Below are 19,756 nucleotides of genomic sequence, written 5' to 3' on the forward strand. Positions count from 1 at the left end.
CACACACAGCTGTTTGACAGCATTCTCTGCATCTACCAAGTCAGTGAAGGACCACAAACACCTACATCGCGAAATGCAGAAGTTTTTTTCCCATACCAGTGTTTTCTCTAGGATTTTTTTTCCAGCTGTTGCGACAGTCCTTTTTTATACCGATCTACCAACTACCTGTAGCGTTATTTCAATGACAAATGTCGTGAGCGCAGTATTACATGTCGAGATCACATTTATGTAATAGCCTACAGCATGCAAATCTCTTTGCTTGCGTGCCGATTTCCTCTGCCTGTGCACAAAACTTCTTGCACGCCCCCTCAAATATACGCTGCTCAAGCGCAGATCTTCTTGTGCGCTCTCAAATAAACACTGCTAAAGTGCGATTTAGCCCGTTTATGTAGTGATATGTCTCCAATATTTATTAGATCTGCTAGGAATATTTATGAATGTCTACAATAGACCTACTGAGCGGTATTATTGCACCCTGAAGTTAAGTGAAACGGCTATATGTCATGTTTGCTGGCCTCACGCATCACGCACCTGTCAGTCAACCAGTCAGTCAGTCAGCACGTATCCTTAAAGGGTTAAACAAATGACGCACAGCACTACTATGGTTACAGAAAAGTTTGCGCTGTTATAATTTACTTACCTTTTAATAGGTTTTGGTGTGATTATCTCCCGATATAAAAAAAAACAGGCCTGAATGTTTGGAATAATAAGCTGTAATGTAGCCGTGGCGGGATCAATTTTGCCGTGGCACCCCACTGTGGAAGAATGAATGTAGCGGAAACCATGCATGCGGTGTGCGGTATCAAATTCCATTAAAACAACACTCTTCCAGCAGTTCATACTCTCATCCAATACTCTCATGAAACTTGGAGGAAATGGGAAGCGTGGTCACGCAACGAGCAATCAAATTATGTGCTATAACATGTAAATGGGATCATAAAAGGAAAATTCAAAAAGCAACTCATGAAACACCTTAATTTTATTATTGTCTTATTCAGATTAAGGCAAATAATTTGATTAATGATTTCCCTGTAAACATAGTCACAGATAAATAAATACTACAAAGATTGTTCATTGTTCATGCTAAATACATTGAATAGCAGTAATTAATACCGTGTTTTATCCTATCCAGTGTTTTGTCTTAAGCATTGAATTCCTCTTTTTCAGCTCTACTACCATGGTGAACCTATCAGCGTCAATGTCCATGTCACCAACAACTCCACCAAAACAGTTAAACGAGTTAAAATCTCAGGTAAGGAGAGCATTTAATAATTGATGTTGCATGTATTTAGAGTAAATGTTACATTGCTGTAAGTAAAAACCATAGCTTTTGTGTTTTACATGTTTGTTATTATGTTTTAAAGTTGCCTTTAGAATTGTTAACCTCAGCAAGCTTGAATCCTTTAGCTTTCCTCTTCCCCTTTTTCCTTTCCTGTTGCTTTTGTCCTGCATTTGTGTCTCACGCACTCACAGATGTTTACAGCAGATATATGTTGTTTACTTGAGAAGGAATTTTCAGTGTTTCATAATTCATCTGTGACAGAATTTAAAAATATCTTCGTAGCTCACAGGTGTGTTTGCACTGAAACGCTGCTTTTTCTGTGCTCTGGTTATAGTTATGTCTCAAAGGTCAACATGAAATGGGGCATCACAAACAAATTTCCATATTTAATGTGATATATTGAGTTATCTATATTAGGGCTGCATGATATCGGAAAAAAACTGACATTGTGATTAGTTTGTTTTTCTGCAATATTGATTGCAATAAGAATATAATTTCACAAGAAGATTATTTGGGGAGAAAAATCATAATTTTACATCGATTGGGATGTTTGGTGGAGAGTGTAGAAAATATACAAAATTATAATATATGAATATATTCCGGGTTACACAGTATCTCAGTGGTTTGCACTGTCTGTCTGTCTGTGTGTTTAGGACTGTAACGTATGTAAGGCAAAAATAAATCTTACTGACCAGTTAAACAGTGGTGTCTATTTTTAGATTTATGCATCAATAAGAGTCTGCCTTAATTCTATGTGAAAATGCATTCATTTTTTTAAATACTGTGAAAGATTTTTCTCACTGTGACCCTTTGTTCAAGATTTGATTGTCAGTGTTTATTTAAAGTAGGTTGTTTGCTTTAAATTTATAAATACCTATACATAATTGATGAATTCAGTGAATCCTTATGGGGAAAAAGAACATTAGAACAAAAAATACATATAAATAATTCTATATTTAATTTCATGTTGACTATCCTCTATGTATGTTTCTATCTGTCATTTCTCGTCTTCTGTTGATCTTTTCTGAAGTTTGCGCTTCGGTTCCGCTCATGCTCAAGTGTTCAGTCAGCAATTGTGTGTGTTTGGTTTCCTGTACGCTCCCTCCCGGCCCTGGTAACCCCCGCTGTGTTTCCCTGCTCTCTCCCCACAGTGCGACAGTATGCCGATATCTGTTTATTCAGCACCGCTCAGTACAAATGTCCTGTGGCTCAGGTAGAAGCCGAGTGAGTAGCTCTCTGTCCCTCTTTTCACATCCCCAATATTCAGTGATCATCTTCTTTTCTCAACAACCTTTTCCACATCATCATCTCCACTCTCCTGTTCTGTTTAAAATGCCCCATTTATTCTTTTTAAAGGTTTATATCTCTGAAAAAATGATTCATTGGAATTTTTTTTTTGAGGTAAGTGGTTGCAATCGTTTGCAACCTCTTACCTTAAAAAATGGAGTAAATCTAATCAATTATTTTATTACCTCAGTGTCGTTTTGTTTTAGAGCCTAAAACCGGTTTGCATCCATCCAAGATCAAAAATTGGACTGTGTCTGAATAATCCTCTCTAAACTTTCTGAGAGCCAACTGTTCTCCGATTGGTCGATTGCCTAGTAGGCTGTAATTGTTCTTTAACTTACAGCACATGTCAGAACTCAAACGCAGGTTACCATTATTACATTTTAGAGGCTTAATCAACACTTGAAAACAGGGATGCAGTGGCACTGGTTTACCATCTAAATAGGACTTATTTTAAGTGCATTCAAAGAAATTTTGCTTTCACAGCACAGACAGCAGCATTTTTTGACATATTGTCAAGTCAAATCTAACTCTTCTGAGGCTCGGAAACAGCAACAGTGTTTGAGGGTCACTGTAGAGCAGTGGTTCCCAACCTGGGGTCCGCGCCCCCCTAAGGGGGGCGCCAGAGTTCACAAGGGGGGCGCGAGAGAGGATAAGTATTGAGGTAGAAAAAGGCATAAAAATGCTCCACTATTATATAGGGCTGTACAATTAATCGAAAATCCGATTTCGATTTCAAACGATTATAAAAAAGCATTAATCAAGATAAACGATTATATGCATCATATACCGCCACCTTTCCAGCTGTGCACGCGTTGCTCTTAAAAGCGCGAATGTGTGTGTGCAGCACGCACACGCAGCCAGAAGCATGCGGCCAGTCAGCATTCGCTCTCATTTGCACGCTGAGACGAGCAGAGGAGCGCAGACATCTAAAGTCATTAACGTGAGCGCTTTAATGGTCAAATAGGTGTCAAAACGCGGTGTTTCGTGATTATTTATATTAGCCCCCATTTGTGTAATAAACAAACAAGTTGAGAATCAAAAGACGTGAAAGAGAAACCATTAAAGAGACAGCGCGAAATATTCCTGCTGCCGCCTGTTTTATCATTAATCAAACATAACGAGAAAATGTTTCTCTGAAGGATTTTTGTAGCTAAAGTGTTTTTCTTACAGTGAAGATGCTTAAAGCAGTTTGTTTAATATTTTTATTTAATTGTATTTATTTCTCTTTCCTTTGCAGGCTGGAAAATAACTGTATGTAAACACTTGAAGTCAGAATTATTAGCCTGAATATTAACTGAATATTAACTTTTCCTGCCCAATTTCTGTTTCATAGAAAGAAGTTTTTTTTTTTTCTGAACATAAAAGTTTTGATATATCATTTCTAATTACTGATTTATTTTATCTTTGCTGTGATGACAGCACATAATATTTTACTAGATATTTTTCAAAATACAACCATTCAGATTAAAGTGCAGTTCAAAGGCTTAATTAGGGTAATTAGGCAAGTCATCAAAAATATTTATTGCTTAAGGGGGCTAATAATATTGACCTTAAAATAGCTTTCAAAATATTTAAACTTGCTTTTATTCTAGCTAAAATAAAACAAATAAGCCTAGAAGAAAAATATTAGAGGAAATACTGTTAAAATTCCTTGTTCTGTTAAACATAATTTGGGAAATATTTATAAAAAAAAAATTCTCAGGAGCGCTAATAATTTTATTGTATTTTTTCTGATACTCGTTTTGAATAATCGTGATTACAATTATGACCAAAATAATTGTGATTATGATTTTTCCCAATATCGAGCAGCCCTACTATTATATATGTATTTTTTAGTACCAAAAAAAAAAAAAATCAAAACACATGCTTAAAATTCCAACATAATAGTAAAAATAATTAAAATAAATAACTTTAAATAATTATTTAAATTTTGCTCACTTGCGCAATGTGGTTGTCCAACTTCTCGTAAAGGCAAAATCAAAACAAAAATGGCAGAGAAACGTGAATGCAATGATTCTTTAGAGGTGAAGAAAAAGATTAGACAGTATGTCAAAGCCTACCTAAATTTTGGTTTTATTGAAGGCCAAGACAAGTTAAAACTGATTATTTTATATTTTGTATACATATTATATATTAATATTACACAAACACACACATACTGTATGTATGTATATATATATATATATATATATATATATATATATATATATATATATATATATATATATATATATATATATACAGTACATATGTGTGTGCGTGCGTGTGTATTTATATGGTGGGGGTGCTCCAATGTTTGTATATGTTCATGGGGGGGGCCCCTAAGAAAAAGGTTGGGAACCACTGCTGTAGAGGATGTCCGCAAGCTAAAGTGAAGAATATTGGCTTCATGCAGATTTGTTTCAAACCAATGTAGGTTTGTGCAGCATGCAAGACTGAAATAACAAACAACTCATTTCAGGCAGTTCAGTTTCTTTTGGGAGACAATAACATATATTGTGCACTTTGATATTTGAAACTGGTGGAATATCCTGGATTTTTAAAAGGACTATTTCAGCCAATAAAAGTCAGGGAATAGATTTTTTTTTGTCTTAGTCATGGAATATTATGGATATTTTTTATGCCTTGTTGTTAGGCTAACATGTCAGGTTAAAATCCATTTTAGGGGTTTTGGCTTCAAAATGCCCACTTCAAAGAATGGGTGTTAAAAAGTAGATTTCAGAAAACAAACAAACTTAAAGTTACTATCGAGCTATCAAATATGTGCTTCGCAGCCATGCATACATTAAGTATATCCGATTATTTTCAAAACCTGAGGTAAATTATTCATTGTTGCTCTCGTAGTGACTAAAGTCCTGCAAAATGATATTCAATCTAAAAGCATTTTAGAGTTATGCAAAGCACAACAGCAGACTGTTTTCCATGGTCATTATAGGTCATGGAAATTCAGCATTTTAGTCAGTGAAAAGTTTAGATATTTGTATATTTTACATCCTCGAACATGTACATTACACTCCACATGAAAGGTAATGTCAGAGAAAAAGCATAATAGGGGAATTTTAAAGAATCCAACTTTTGATTTTTACCTGTCTTCTCTTCTTATTTGGTCTGTTTTGCTTCTTGCCTCTGTTAGTGTCAAGTAGCGTGTCAACAAAGTAAATTTGTAGTGCTTTATTAGTACACGTGCTTCAGATGTATCCTTGCCTATTTAGCAGGCTTGGCTATCAATTGTTTTTTTTACACTGGTGTCAAATAGACATTTTTAAAAGGGTATCTAAACAAATACCTTTAAATAAAGCCAAAATATGTTGGAAGACAATGAAGAATCGCAGTTATCTTTATAACAGGTTACTACTTTAAAATGTAGCCTAATGATTTTTTTATTTTCATAAAAAGAAGTAAATGTCCAATGTTTTACCTCTTACACCTGCGATTGCAGTTAATGGCTCAGGCTTGCTGAAACGCCAAAATCTGCTTTCTGATTTGTTTAAAATACATAACAATTGTATAGGTACCAGTGCCACACTGGCAGCAGTGTTGGTGAAATGAGTTACAAAGTAACATGCTACTGTAATTAAATGACTTATCCACTGAGTAAATTACTGTTCATTTTACATCATTTAATTTGTTACTTATACTGTACTTTGCTGTCTAAATAAAATTTATACAAACTTATTTTGCAGAATATTTATGTTGTTTAATCTTCAGAAAGACATTTATCAAGACAATTGCAAATACTTAAGAAACAAAGTCAAAAATTAGTCGGTGTAATGAAATATGGTGTCATTTAAATTAGATTTACTTTTGCAGAGTAATCCTAAATGTTACTTAAATAAATGTAATATTGTTATTAAAAAGCTTGCAAATTCAAATTTCCTTTTTTATTTCTTGAAAATTTTAGGCAAAGTTTGACTCAGATTTAAAAGTTTAATTTCCATTTAGATAAATAGAGGGCCACACTTTATTTTGATGGTCCGTTTGTTAAAATTAATTTACATTGCATCTACATGCCAACTAATTCTCAGTGAATTACAGATGACAGGAGACTGTCAGGTTGGGGTTAGGTTTGGGTTTAGGGCTAGTGTAAGCTGACATGTACTTGCCTGTTGAAGGAGCAGTATCAACAGATAATAAGTAGACAGTCTACAAACACTCAAGTGGACTATCAAAATAAAGTGTTACCAAATAGAGATTTTAAATAGTATTTCAGTCAATTAATTAAACTCAGAGTAATTAAAACAATTTTTAGAAATTGTAATTAGAAAAGTAATGTAAATGCAGTTTAAAGGATGCTATTAGTACCCAACACTGATTGGCACTCTTTGAATCAAACTTTGTTTTTGCTAAAGCCATGCTCGTGCATCCAACCGTCCCAAATAAACTCCAATTCAAGCTTGTCTGTACAGCTTTGTCGCTCGTTCCCTGTCATACCCAATAGTCACTATATCCTTGACCAGTCTGTGACCTTCTCAGTCTGTAGTCGTCATGCAGTCTTTTACAGCAGCACCCCTCATTTGACATGACACAGAATGGCTTAACCCCTTTGCCCCGCTGCTGAAAGTCCCACCGCTGGCCTCATAGTCAATAGTTTTTCAGTGCCATTAGGACGACAAAGACTTTCTCTCCCAGTGCTACAGGTTACAGATGTGGTTCTTTACTCTCACGACACCTACAGCAAGTCTGTGGGCCGACAGTCATCACGGTGAGTCTCACACTTAAGTGTTTGTTGTGGCTCCTGTGACCCTGAGCTCACCCCTGGTTGTCGATGAAAGCTTTTGGACCCTTTTCTCCATCCTCTGTGTGAGATGAAGCAGTGTTGGTTTACTTTTACCCCTCCAAAAAAACAAGAAGCATAGTTGTCTGGAGCTGTCAAGTCAGTTGGGACCAATCGCTAGTTTCCTTTTTGTAGCTTCCAGCTTGAATTTCCCCTGTGTTTTCCCTTTATTTATCTTTTTCAACTTCCTGTCAGGACAAACAAACCATGAATGAGTAGCATACTGAATAATCCTGGCGTTTTTCTCTTTCTGCTTATTCTGTCTTCACCATATGTTCTCCTGATCTTTCATCCTGAAGCATTATTTATGTTCTCATGAACCACATTTTATGTTTTACCTTCTCAAACTCAGCCAGAGTGCTGCTTGGTGATCCCACATACAAAAGGTTGTTATGGTATTGCTGTGCATTGACATGCAGCATTTCTTGTCTACAATACATTGATCATCTAAATCAGGTCAACTCATAGGTGTACTGTACTGTATATAGTGTTTATTTACAAACATATTTTGGGGTTTGATTTTGTTTTGCTTTTTTTCCCATCAAATTTTTCTTTTGTTTTGCTTTTTTTCTATCAAATTTTTCTTTTGTTTTGTATTATTTGAACACAGGAAAAACATGCAGTAGATGATCAACACTTAGCTGTCGGCATAGATATACATGTAATAACCAATATACAGGTAATAATATTGAGTAATGCCAAAAATAATGAGAATAAAAAGGAAAAACTGAAGAATAATTGACAAAGACATACTAAAACAAATAATAAATAAATATATACACATACACACACATACATATACATAAAACAAATTTCTAAACCAAAAAGGCAATAAACCAAATCTGTATTTATGGTTAAGTAAGGATGAAATGAAGCCAGTTAAAAATAAATAAATAAATAAATAAGAGAATGGTAATAGACAAATAGAATAAGATATTCAAAAAAGAGGTCTACAACAATGAAGAAGTTATTTAAAGCCCAAATAAAAAAAACTTAAACAATTACTATAAAGAAAAAAAAATTAAAATAATAAAGCGGGAAAATTTACATTTTTTTAAATTTATTTATTTATTTATTTTTGAATGTATAGGGTCTGGAACCAGACGTTTTTGCTTTTGATGTCTCCTTGATTCAAATTAGTAAACCTTTAAGTTTTTCCAAGGTTTGTGCCCAAAGTCTGACGGTGTCCTCTCTTGCACATTGGATGTGAGCAGTGGACATTTCAAAATACACAATATCAAAAAAAGTTAGAACCAAATGATGGTGATTAGGAGAATGTGGAGGCTTCCACAGGTTGCAACTATTTTCTTGGCTGCTGTCAAGCCAGCTAAAAACACTCGCTTCTGAATTTTGTTAAGCTGGATATCAGAAAAATCTTTTAAAATAGAGGGGGCAAGAGGGACTGAAATGTTTAGTATTGAAGACAAATTTTGCTTTCTGTATTCCAAAAAAATAAAAAACAAGCTCAGGACAGTCCCAAATCATGTGAAAAAATGTACCAGTTTCACTTGTAGGACAGAGAGTGCATTTAGGAACAGGTTTAAGCTTCATGCTATAAAGTTTGCATGGAGTAATATAAGTCCTATGGATGAAGTTTAAATGATTCTGTTGAAGATTGGGGTTCCTGGATGTAAGCATTACCATTGCCCAGACGTCATCCTAATCAAAACTGGTAGAAAGTTCTTAAATATCTGCTCTCCAAGAAGAGAGTCTAATGACAAATGGATGTACAATGTTCCTAAAAAATAAACATGTATATATTTTAGAAACCAATCCCTTTGCTCCCTGAGTCGTGCAATAGTTTTAACTAGGGGTGTTCTTTAAGAGGAGCCGTCCACGGGACCCAAAGGCTTTCATGGCTGCCCTCAGCTGTAAGTGAATGAAAAAGGAGGAGCTTTGCAGATTAAACTTAACAGAAAGTTCTTCAAAGGAATAGAGACCCTTTTCACCCATTAAACTATCCAAAAAGTGAATAAATTTGTCATACCATTGTCATATTTTTACATACCATTGGATATTTATTAATAAACCGTAGTTATTAAAGATAGGAGAGCAAGGATGCCAGTTTAAATGAATATTAGATATTTTCTGCTGCACTACAGCTCTCTGAGATAGCCTGTGATATTAAGGGGCCAAAACTGAGCTTGCACTTATTTTTAGGTATATTAGCAAACAAAAAATCATTCATCCAATTTTCCTCAAGCGAATGCCAAGAAACTTAAATTTTATCATCAAACCAGCAAAGTAGGGGACGAAGCTTTTTAATTTATTTTTCTATTAATATTATTATTATTATTATTATTATAGTTTAATTAAACAAATCAGCAAAATCAATACAACACTTTTGATATATTAATAATAAAAATACAATTACTTTGTCTTATAGTTATAATTATTAAATCTAAAGAAATTGAGATTGCATTATTATATATATATAATTTTTTTTTTTTTTTTTTATTGGTTGTAATTTCTTCACTTAGACATTAAACCGTAGAGCTTATATTTTGGTGTCAAACCACAAAGAAACTTCACTTATTCAAAAGGTTGTATGGTATTGTTGTGGATTGACACACAGTCTTTTTTGTCTGACATTAACCAGCTAAATTAGGTGTCATTAAATGTTACTCTTCAGTCAACACAGGGGTATGATGTACTGTATAAAGTGTTTATTTACAAAAATCTTTTTTGTTTGATTTTGTTTTGCTTTTTAATTACTATTTAACTTTATTTTTATTAGACTGTCAGTAATTAAAAACTTGGCAACTAGCTGTGTTTGGCTTTTATTTTAACCAGTTTTTATTTTAGCTTTAAAATGAAAATATACACAGGTCACTACTGTGCAGGGGAAAAAAGCAGGAAGCTGACAGTATTGATTTATTATGAGAAAAGGGAGTTTTAAAGTGCAATTACACTTTTCATATGAATACAAATGTGGTTTCAAGTTTTGTGTTTTAGTGTTAAACCCTAACTTGCAAATTTATTTCACATAAATGTGTGACCAGTAGAATATCAACACATCACTGTGTGACATCTTACTGGTAATCTACAAGACTACAGCATTGCTATAATACATAATGCACATTTTATGCATTATAAGCAGCTCTGAAAATAGTACTGAAATAAAAAAACTAAAGTAGAAGTACCATTACTTCCCAAAATATGTAATACAATTAAAAGTATGTACTAAACATTACTCAAAGTGTGAGTAAAAATTAGCTCTTCTATATAAAAAAAAACTCGAGTAGTGAGTATTATGCTGTAAAAAAATCAATTTTATACCTGGCAAAATAAAAAAATGTAGCTCACATCAATCCTAAGGGTGTTTAAGTTAAATTGATTGCCATTCATGATCTATACATACAAAATGTGATGAATAAACTTGAGAACACATAAATAGATGCACCTATAATTAGCTAACAGAACGCAGGTTGATTAACATGCAGAGTAAAATCTTTGTATCCTAAAGGGCAAAATTCTAGCTGTAGCAATATGTAAACAATTAATTTATGCACTTTGAACCCTGACTAACAAGCCAAGAGTGTTTAGCAGTTGACGCCAAAAAAACAAGCTCGTGCAGCACTGATAGAATGCTGGCAATTTGTGCATGTGTTTGAAAACGTAACATTCTGTAGTGCATTTTAAAAAAATGTAAATTGATCAGAAAATAAAAAAGGAAGGAGTCTGGAAGTAACATTAGCATTCACTCATAATGCATCCTTTCAAGGCAGAAGTCAAAAAATGTTTCGCTTTCTTACATGATCAGTGACTCTGAAGACCTTGGGTAGCCGGTTGAGTGGCTAAACTGTGCAGAACCTGGTCCAGTGTTACTGTGAACTGTGAATTTGACAGTAGTATCAATACTTTGTATTGTTAAATTTAGTGCAAAGTCAAGGTCAGTTCTTACCTGTCATCCTGCTGCTGTTCTGCTCCATCTCTGATTACATTATGTCCAAGCATTTGTATGTGCATGTCTTTTTAAAAGAGTTCAGTGCAATTAACATCATTTAGAGTAGGCATTTTAAAACGGTTTAATGTCACAACTCTCCAAATATACCAATTTCCTCCAAGAAGTGAGCATTTTAAGATTTTTGTTTTACTGTCAGTAAGATACCATTTCAAATAGCCAATTGATTTCTGATCATTGTCAGAATGAAATAGGAATGATGTCTATTTTTGTTTTATTATTTTAGCTTTAAACATATTTTATTTCCTCCCAAACTGTTTTACAGACCTTACAGCACCCCCTAGAGGTTGTCTGGGTCTAGTTTTGAAAACTACTTGCCTGCAGCCTGTAACTGAAATTTGCTGAATCCAACTGGAATAAGATTTGCAAATAATGGGAATGAAATAAACTGATTATGGCATTAATTCCAGAATTAGAGTTTGCCTTATTTTTTTCTGCCATCTCACTATCAGTGTTATTGTAAAAATTTGTAGTATTATCATATTTATTCATATTTAAAATGGAATGGTAAACTTTTAGGCATGGGCCGCTCTAAGTTTATGATGGCATAATAACCTTGGATAAAAATATCACGGTATTGTGCTGACTGCTCTAAAATAAGCTCTTTTTAAACGTCTGGGTAAAACAAAACAAAAAACTTTTTCCCTCATCGAACACAATTTATTTTATTTTAAGAAACAATATTTTGGAACAGTAAACATGTCAGGCTAAAAAGTTCAAATAAATCATTGACTTCTGCACTCTTTATTAGTTTCAAAAACACAACACAGTAACCTTACATATAACTTGGGAACGGTATAACAGAACATTATAGCGGTTTTAAAACCTTGACTTTTCCAAACCGCGGTAAACCAGTTATCATCCCATGCCTATATACTTCACGTTTTATGTGCTTTTTTTCTTGCTTTTAGATTGCTTTATTTATTTTTTACTTTATTTAATTTTTTATTTAACATATGCCTAACTTATTACATTTTCAGTTAGTTGCCAAGTTAATGTTTTTCATTTGGGTTTCTTTTGTTATCCAGTAATTAATTTTGTATTTACAAATGCATTTTATTCTAATTATTATTCTTGTTTTGCTATTATTATTATTATTATTATTATTATTATTATAATTATTATTAATAATAATAATAATAATAATAATAATAATAAAAGAAAAGCTGTTTGCACTAAAATCACCAGAACACTTGGTGTATTAATAATAAAATACAATTAATATGACTAATTGAAAAAAATATTAAATTTAAAGAAATTGATACTGTAATATTATTTGTTTGTTTGTTTTTAACACCAGTAAAAATGTCAAACTAGTGTTTATGGTTGTTTATTCTTTCTTCTTTTGCCTCCAGACATTAAACCATAAAGCTTATATATTTTTGGTATAAAACTACAAAGAAACTTTAGTCTTGAAATAATTCTGTTACGTAGACAGCATATTTATGAACCCTTTTAATTACAAACCTGGAAAGATGTTTGACGCATGCTGCATTTTCATCTGCACAGTGTATGTGACTCGAGCATGCGATGCATCAGATGATTTTTAATAGTTTTACAAAACAACAACAACACCAGATTAACATTCATAAATTAATTCTACTTCCTTTCACCCCAACACACATTTCGCCAATGTTTTTTTTTTCATGTGAATTAAACAGATTTCTAGCACTAAAGATTGATCAGACTTCACAATATAGGTTTTTTCTTTCTCCAATATGTTTTAGGAACAAAGACTGACTGTGTTTTGTTTGTGCATCTGCAGTGACCAGGTGTCTTCGAGCTCCACGTTCTGTAAGGTGTACACACTCACCCCCACACTAAGCAATAACCGAGAGAAGAGGGGTCTGGCTCTGGATGGACAGCTCAAACATGAAGACACCAACTTGGCCTCCAGTACCATGTAAGTGGCCTTCAGCTGACACCGCGTCACATGCTCGTTGTTGCGTGCTGCCAGAAAAGAAGAACATTACAGCATTAGAACATCTTGAGGTTTTGGTGCTTGTAAAGTTAACCCAACCCATGTGCTCATATAAAGCCTCTAGCAGGGTTTTAGCCATTTCTGTGCTCACTGTGTTTTTTGCTGTGCTTTTAGAGTGAAGGATGTGTCCAATAAGGAGGTGCTGGGGATCTTGGTGTCCTACAGAGTTAAAGTCAAACTTGTGGTGTCCCGTGGAGGGTGAGTGTGTGCTTTGGCTTCAGTACTTCATTTAGACTTAAGGGGATAGTTCACATAAAACTAAAAATTAAATATTTACTTGCTTTCTAGTATATTTTTCCAAAATATTTTTTTTTTCTGGTGAACACAAAATTAATGTTTTGAACAATGTTGGAAACTTGTAAACAAGGCTTGACATTAACACAGCCGCCAACCCACTAAATACGGGTAAATTTCAGCTGTGGTGGGTTAGACAGCCTTTCCTACTAGCTACTTTGGTCGGTTGGAAATAATTTTTAAATTGTAGTTTTCTTAAAAAAAGATATAAAAATATATGTGCAAATGTGATCTTAGAATCGAGAAGCAGCAAGACTGACAAAAATAGCAAAAGAAACAGGTTTCCAACATTTTTTAAGAAAAAAAGAAAAAAAAAAAAAATATATATATATATATATAAAAAAAAATTTTTAACTCAAACAGGCTTGCAAGTTGAGGATGAGTAAATTATGAAATGTGTATTTTTGGGTGAACCATCCCTTTAATATTTGTGCACAATATCATAATACTGAACATGATTGATTGATTGATTGATTGATTGATTGATTGATTGATTGATTGATTGATTCGTTTATGCATACCTTTATTTGTCTCATGGTGGTATGAAAGTATAATAGAAACACATATGCATACACATACCCACACACATAAATACATTGTAAAAAATGTAATGACACAAAGTCAAGACAACAAATATGTTGAGATGACTAGAAAAGTTCATTCGACTAAAAAAATGAAGGCTGCAAAATTGTTTTACAGTGTATGCATATACATAAACAGTTGAAGTCAGAATTATTAGCCCTCTTTTGATTTTTTTTTTTCTACTTTTTTTAAATATGTCCCAAATTATGTTTAACAGAGCAAGGACATTTTCACAGTATGTCTGATAATATTTTTTCTTCTAGAGAAAGTCTTATTTGTTTTATTTTGGCGAGAAGAAAAGCAGTTATTAATTTTTTAAACAACATTTTAAGGACAAAATTATTAGCCCCTATAAGCTAATTTTTTTTCAACTGTCTACAGAAAAAAACATCGTTATACAATAACTTTCCTAATTACCCTAACCTGCCTAGTTAACCTAATTAACCTCTTTAAGCCTTTATTTATTTTTTATTTATATTTAAGCCTTAAATATCTAGTCAAATATTATTTACTGTCATCATGGCAAAGATAAAATAAACCAGTTATTAGAAATGAGTTATTAAAACTATTATGTTCCGTAATAGTCTCTGTTAAACAGAAATTGGGGGAAAAAATAAAATAAACTAGGGGGGGGGGGGGTAATAATTTAGGGCGTATAATAATTCTGACTTCAACTGTATATAAATGCACATGTACATACACATATAAATACTAAGAATGTAAAAAAATGTAAATAAACAATAAGTACAAACAACAAACTTTGTCTTATTTCAGGGATGTGTCGGTGGAGCTGCCTTTTGTCTTGATGCACCCCAAGCCCTCCGAGCAGCCCAACTCTAGACCGCAGTCAGGTAACGCCTCAACTTTAAACATTATATAGTATGTTTACTCTTGGCATGCGTGTTTTGATTAAAACAAGCTCAATTCATGTATTTGCAATTCATGTGACTAAGTATCTGTGCACATTTACATTTAAGCAACCAACAGAAACTTTTATGCTTAAGGGAAACACCTCAGCAGTGTTATTGGGGGTGGAAGAGAATAACTCTTATTCACTTATTAACCTGTCTGTCCCAACTGCCCAATGCCATTTGCACTGAGGACGGGGGAAGATATTGATATACCATAGTATCGCAATTAATTTTTTTCCACAGCAATATTATTACTATATAAGGCTGTCCATTTATTATACTATTTGGTGGAATATTAAAATCTTTTTCCTTATTGTCCACTACAGTATATAGTGTTTTTTTATTCTTCTTCTGGTTTGCGGGGTCACCTTCATCATGCAGTAAGTTAGTAAAATAAAAATGATAGCATGGTTTTCATTAGTGTTGGTCAGTTTGTCTATTTGACATTAGCATTGCAGACAATAAAACTGAATTGAGAAACACAAACTGATAAATATTTCTGTCTAGTTGAAAAAGAAAAAAGCTGCTTTTGAGGACACGATTTGAAATAGAAAAAAGCTAATGAGCAGAAAGTCACATTCATATTTAAAACCTCCATTTTGTATTGTGACACAAAGACATGTGCTGGTGTAAGTTTCTGACAAAACGATAACCTTGAATGAATATATCACGGTTTCACAGTATTGTGATCACTGCTCTAAGATATGTTCTTTTTTAATGTCTGTGTAAAAAAAACAGCAAGTTTTTTTCCAATTGAAAGCATTAAATTTTATTTTGAAAAATATTTAAAATGTTTTAAAACAGTAAATATGTCAGGCTAAATAATTAATATAAATCATTGACCTCTGCTATCTTCATTAGTTTCAAAATCAGATTTATTTACAACTTGAAAAGACATCTTTTTGGATATCTTGCTTTTTCTGTAGATGTAAAGTAAAGGCACTGCACTGTTTAGGTCTGTAGTATGCTTGGATGTTAGATAAGTGATTAGTTTTCGTGGCTCGACACCAGTAGCTTTTCATGTGGAGGGTCCTTTTCTGCTGGAGATACTGTTGCTCTAAAAAACGGAATTAAAAAACACATTTAAAATAAGCTTACATATACTTTAGGAACAGAATAACAGAAAATCGCGGAAAAGTCACGCGTCTCCCTCTTGGTCCTCAAATAAGTTGCGCACCCTTCTCACTCCCAGATCCCTCCTTTCACATGATGACGATGCCATCGTCCATCGCGATGTTTCACATTAGACATCGTACGATGCCAAAATGGTCGACATCGCCCAACCCAAGTCCCCTTTACCACCTACTTTTGACCGAAATTGTTGCTGCTCTAAAGCTTGAAAGAATTTGTTTTGCTAGGGCAGATGCTTCTGAAAAGATTGAAAAAATCTGGGGCCTCTTCCTTACCTTTTTAAGAGTTAAAAGTTGGGCGCTTATGATTCATGGACAATTTCACTCCTTTCTTTTCAATGTTTTGAGTTTGATCAAGTAAAACTCAATGGTGTATATTATTTACTTTGTATGGTGCATATTTGAATGGACTGGTGCTACGTTTTATTTATTGATTATTTATTCACTTCTTATTATTACTTTGTTTTTTGTTTTGTTTTTTTAAATTACGTATTTAATTTTTCTGTATTTTTTTAGATTGTATAAATGTTTTGTTCTGTATTTGTACTTAAACTGTTATAAATAATAAAAAGAAAAACTCAAAATCAAATCAAACAAAATCAGCTCATTTTACCTGTGAACATGACAACTTTGATTCACGTCACTTTTTTATATTATGTATGAGTTTTGATAATATAGATTGATATAGATATAATATAGAGTATAGATAATATAGTTTTAACAGAACTTGCCGCTGTCCTCCACAGCTGTGCCAGAGACCGACGTCCCAGTGGATGCAAACCTCATCGAGTTTGAAACAAAGTGAGTTGGCTGTGATTTCTCATTCACTGTATCAAATTCTTTCCATCTACGTTTGTTTTTCACTGGCGTTTCTCTCTGTCTCCAGTAACTTCTCGCAGGATGATGACTTTGTGTTTGAGGACTTTGCACGGCTCAGGCTGAAGGGAATGAAAGACGAAGAGGACGACCACTTCTGCTAACGGGCCGGAGGCTGTATGGACGGCCGTCAGGGGTGCCAACCTGCCAGTACTCATACCTCTGCTCCACTGCGCCCATCTGATAGAGTGGAGCTCTTACTGATACTTTCTTTCTGTCCTCCCTCCCTCCTTTTGTTTTTTGGTTCCCTTTCACAGCGTTTTTAGCATCCACTCGGTGCTTTTAATCGACCTCTGTTTCTCTGGTCATGCGAACCGCTTCACTGGGGTGCTTGTTTGTCCGATAGAGAGTTTGAGGGAGAAGGAAACTGATGTTTTTGTCGTTGGACAAAGGGGTCCATTGATTCAGGGGATTTTATTCGTTTTCCTTTTGGTTTTCCTGTCATCATATTCCCACTTATATATCGAGTGGGCATTATTAGCTATGTAATTACGGTATATGTTCTATGTTATTTCATTGTACAGTACAAACACTGTTCACAGACACCATAGGGAACTTGAGTTTGGTGTTAATTTGATTCCACTTTTGCTAGAACTGTAATCTAATCCCTCCATACCTGCTCGGTAGCTTTTTATGTTATAGTTATGTAAAGCGTATACATATCATACAGAAAAACGCGTAGTAACACTTTTCTGTGCACTCATAGTGCACGCATTACTCTGATAAATAAGGTTGTGGCATTTTTTTAGTGGAAGAGTAGCGCATCGGGACACAAGCGTCTGGTTTCTTATTGTACATTTTAGCCTCTATTCCACATGTCGAAGTTGTAGGATATGTAAACACTGCTACAAGTCTTCAGTGTGAAATTAGCTTGTAGATACAAGAAGAGGACAGGGACAGGCTCTGTATGTGCCGCACACACACACACACACACACACACATCGTAATTCCTCATTCTTTGTGCCTGCCAAACTTTATTTGCCAAAATGTGATGATTTTACAATGTTGCTTGTAAGTTAAGCTCAGCTGGGTTAGAAGTCACATGCTCATTCCACGTTTCAGTTGTTTCACAGAAGCTGTCGATGTAATCATTGGACTGCCAGAAATATTTTGATGATGGTATTTTAAAAAAAAATCGCATTTATACAAGCATGATTTCCAGGACTTTTTTGACTTTTTAATCTCGTTCTCCCAGGATCAGCCCTTTCCTATGACATTCTGCATAGTTTACTACTGAACAATGGCAAATGTACTTATGTTACAATGTGTACAAGGAAGTAACATTTTGCAGTGAACAAAGTGGAGCTCCCGTTGAAGGACAAAAAGCTATCTTGAAAATAAAGGATTGCTTTGTTTAAAGCACCCATATAATCATGCCAGTTGTGCATACTTACTTTAGATTTTAACTTCTTTGTGCTCATGAGTTGAACAAAAAGTGTGTCTTTATTTCGACTGTGTATTATGGGATGTTGGAATGGAAAGATTTTGCATTGATTTCTTTAGCGGTCAATAGTGCAGTCATACTAAACATACACACAAATCGAGTTCAGGTATAACGTGTATCTTAAACGGTTACGTTTAGGAGCCAAACATTTGCTATTTTTAATTCTTTTACTTTTCAAATGACATTTTATTTTAACGTATGAACATAAGAAATGAATATCTCCTGCAGAAACAGTACATGGGTCAGTGGTAAAAAGTGTTTTTTTAGGCATAAAAACTTTTGTGTACATTAAAATTTGTAGTTAAAATTGGCTATTATATATATTTTATACTAGACGCACACATATATACGCTCACCGGCCACTTTAGTACAGTGAACTCATTGTCATGTTCAAGAAACTAGTCTGTTGAGATGATTTGTGCTTATGGCACGTTACTTAGAAGATGGGTACACTGTGGTCATAAAGGGATGAACATGGTCAGCAACAATACTCGGGTAGGCTGTGGTGTTGACGATTGGTACTAATGGGGCCAAAGTGTGCCAAGAAAATATCCCCAACACTATTAGACCACCACCACTTGCCTGAACTGTTGATATAATGCAGGATGGATCCATGCTTTCATGTTGTTAACAGCAAATTTTGACCCTACTATCTGAAAGTTGCAGCAGAAATTGAGACTCATTAGACCAGGCAACGTTTTTCCCCAATCTTCTATTGTCCAATTTTAGTGAGCCTGTGTGAATTGTTGCCTCAGTTTCCTGTTCTTAGCTGACAAGAGTGAGTCCCGGTGTGGCTTTCTGCTGCTGTAGCCTATCCGCCTCAAGGTTGGACGTGTTGTGAGTTCAGAGATGCTCTTCTGCTTACCTCAGTTGTAACAATTTTCCTCTGACCTCTGGCATCAACAAGGCATTTGCACCCACAAAACTTCTGCTCACTGGATATTTTCTCTTTTTCGGATCATTTTCTGTAAACCCTAGAGATGGTTGTGCGTTAAAATCCTAGTGGATCAGCAGTTTCTGAAATACTCAGACCAGCCCTTCTGGCGCCAACAACCATGCCACATTCAAAGTCACTTAAATCACCTTTCTTCCCCATTATAATGCTGTATGAACTGCAGCAGATCGTCTTGACTGTGTCTACATGCCTAAATGCATTGAGTTGCTGCCATGTGATTGGCTGATTAAAAATTTTAATAAACAGTTGGACAGGTGTACCTAATAAAGTGGC

General features: G+C 34.3%; 1 protein-coding gene across 2 annotated transcripts in view; it reads left to right on the forward strand.

The window, feature by feature from the left end:
- The window catches only part of arrb2b (arrestin, beta 2b), an 82,036-nt gene extending 63,584 nt beyond the window's left edge, over positions 1 to 18,452 (forward strand). Inside the window, 7 exon segments of one of the 2 annotated variants that reach the window (NM_201124.1) lie at positions 1,168 to 1,252; positions 2,434 to 2,506; positions 13,076 to 13,213; positions 13,406 to 13,489; positions 14,942 to 15,018; positions 16,955 to 17,009; positions 17,095 to 18,452. In NM_201124.1, coding sequence (NP_957418.1) covers positions 1,168 to 1,252; positions 2,434 to 2,506; positions 13,076 to 13,213; positions 13,406 to 13,489; positions 14,942 to 15,018; positions 16,955 to 17,009; positions 17,095 to 17,188 — 606 coding nt within the window. In that variant the 3' untranslated portion in view covers positions 17,189 to 18,452. 2 annotated transcript variants of the gene reach the window in all.
- The last annotated feature ends 1,304 nt before the right edge of the window (positions 18,453 to 19,756 follow it).

The sequence above is a fragment of the Danio rerio genome, chromosome 7, assembly GCF_052040795.2.
Source record: "Danio rerio strain M-AB ecotype USA chromosome 7, GRCz13ab, whole genome shotgun sequence".
Lineage (NCBI taxonomy): Eukaryota > Metazoa > Chordata > Actinopteri > Cypriniformes > Danionidae > Danio > Danio rerio.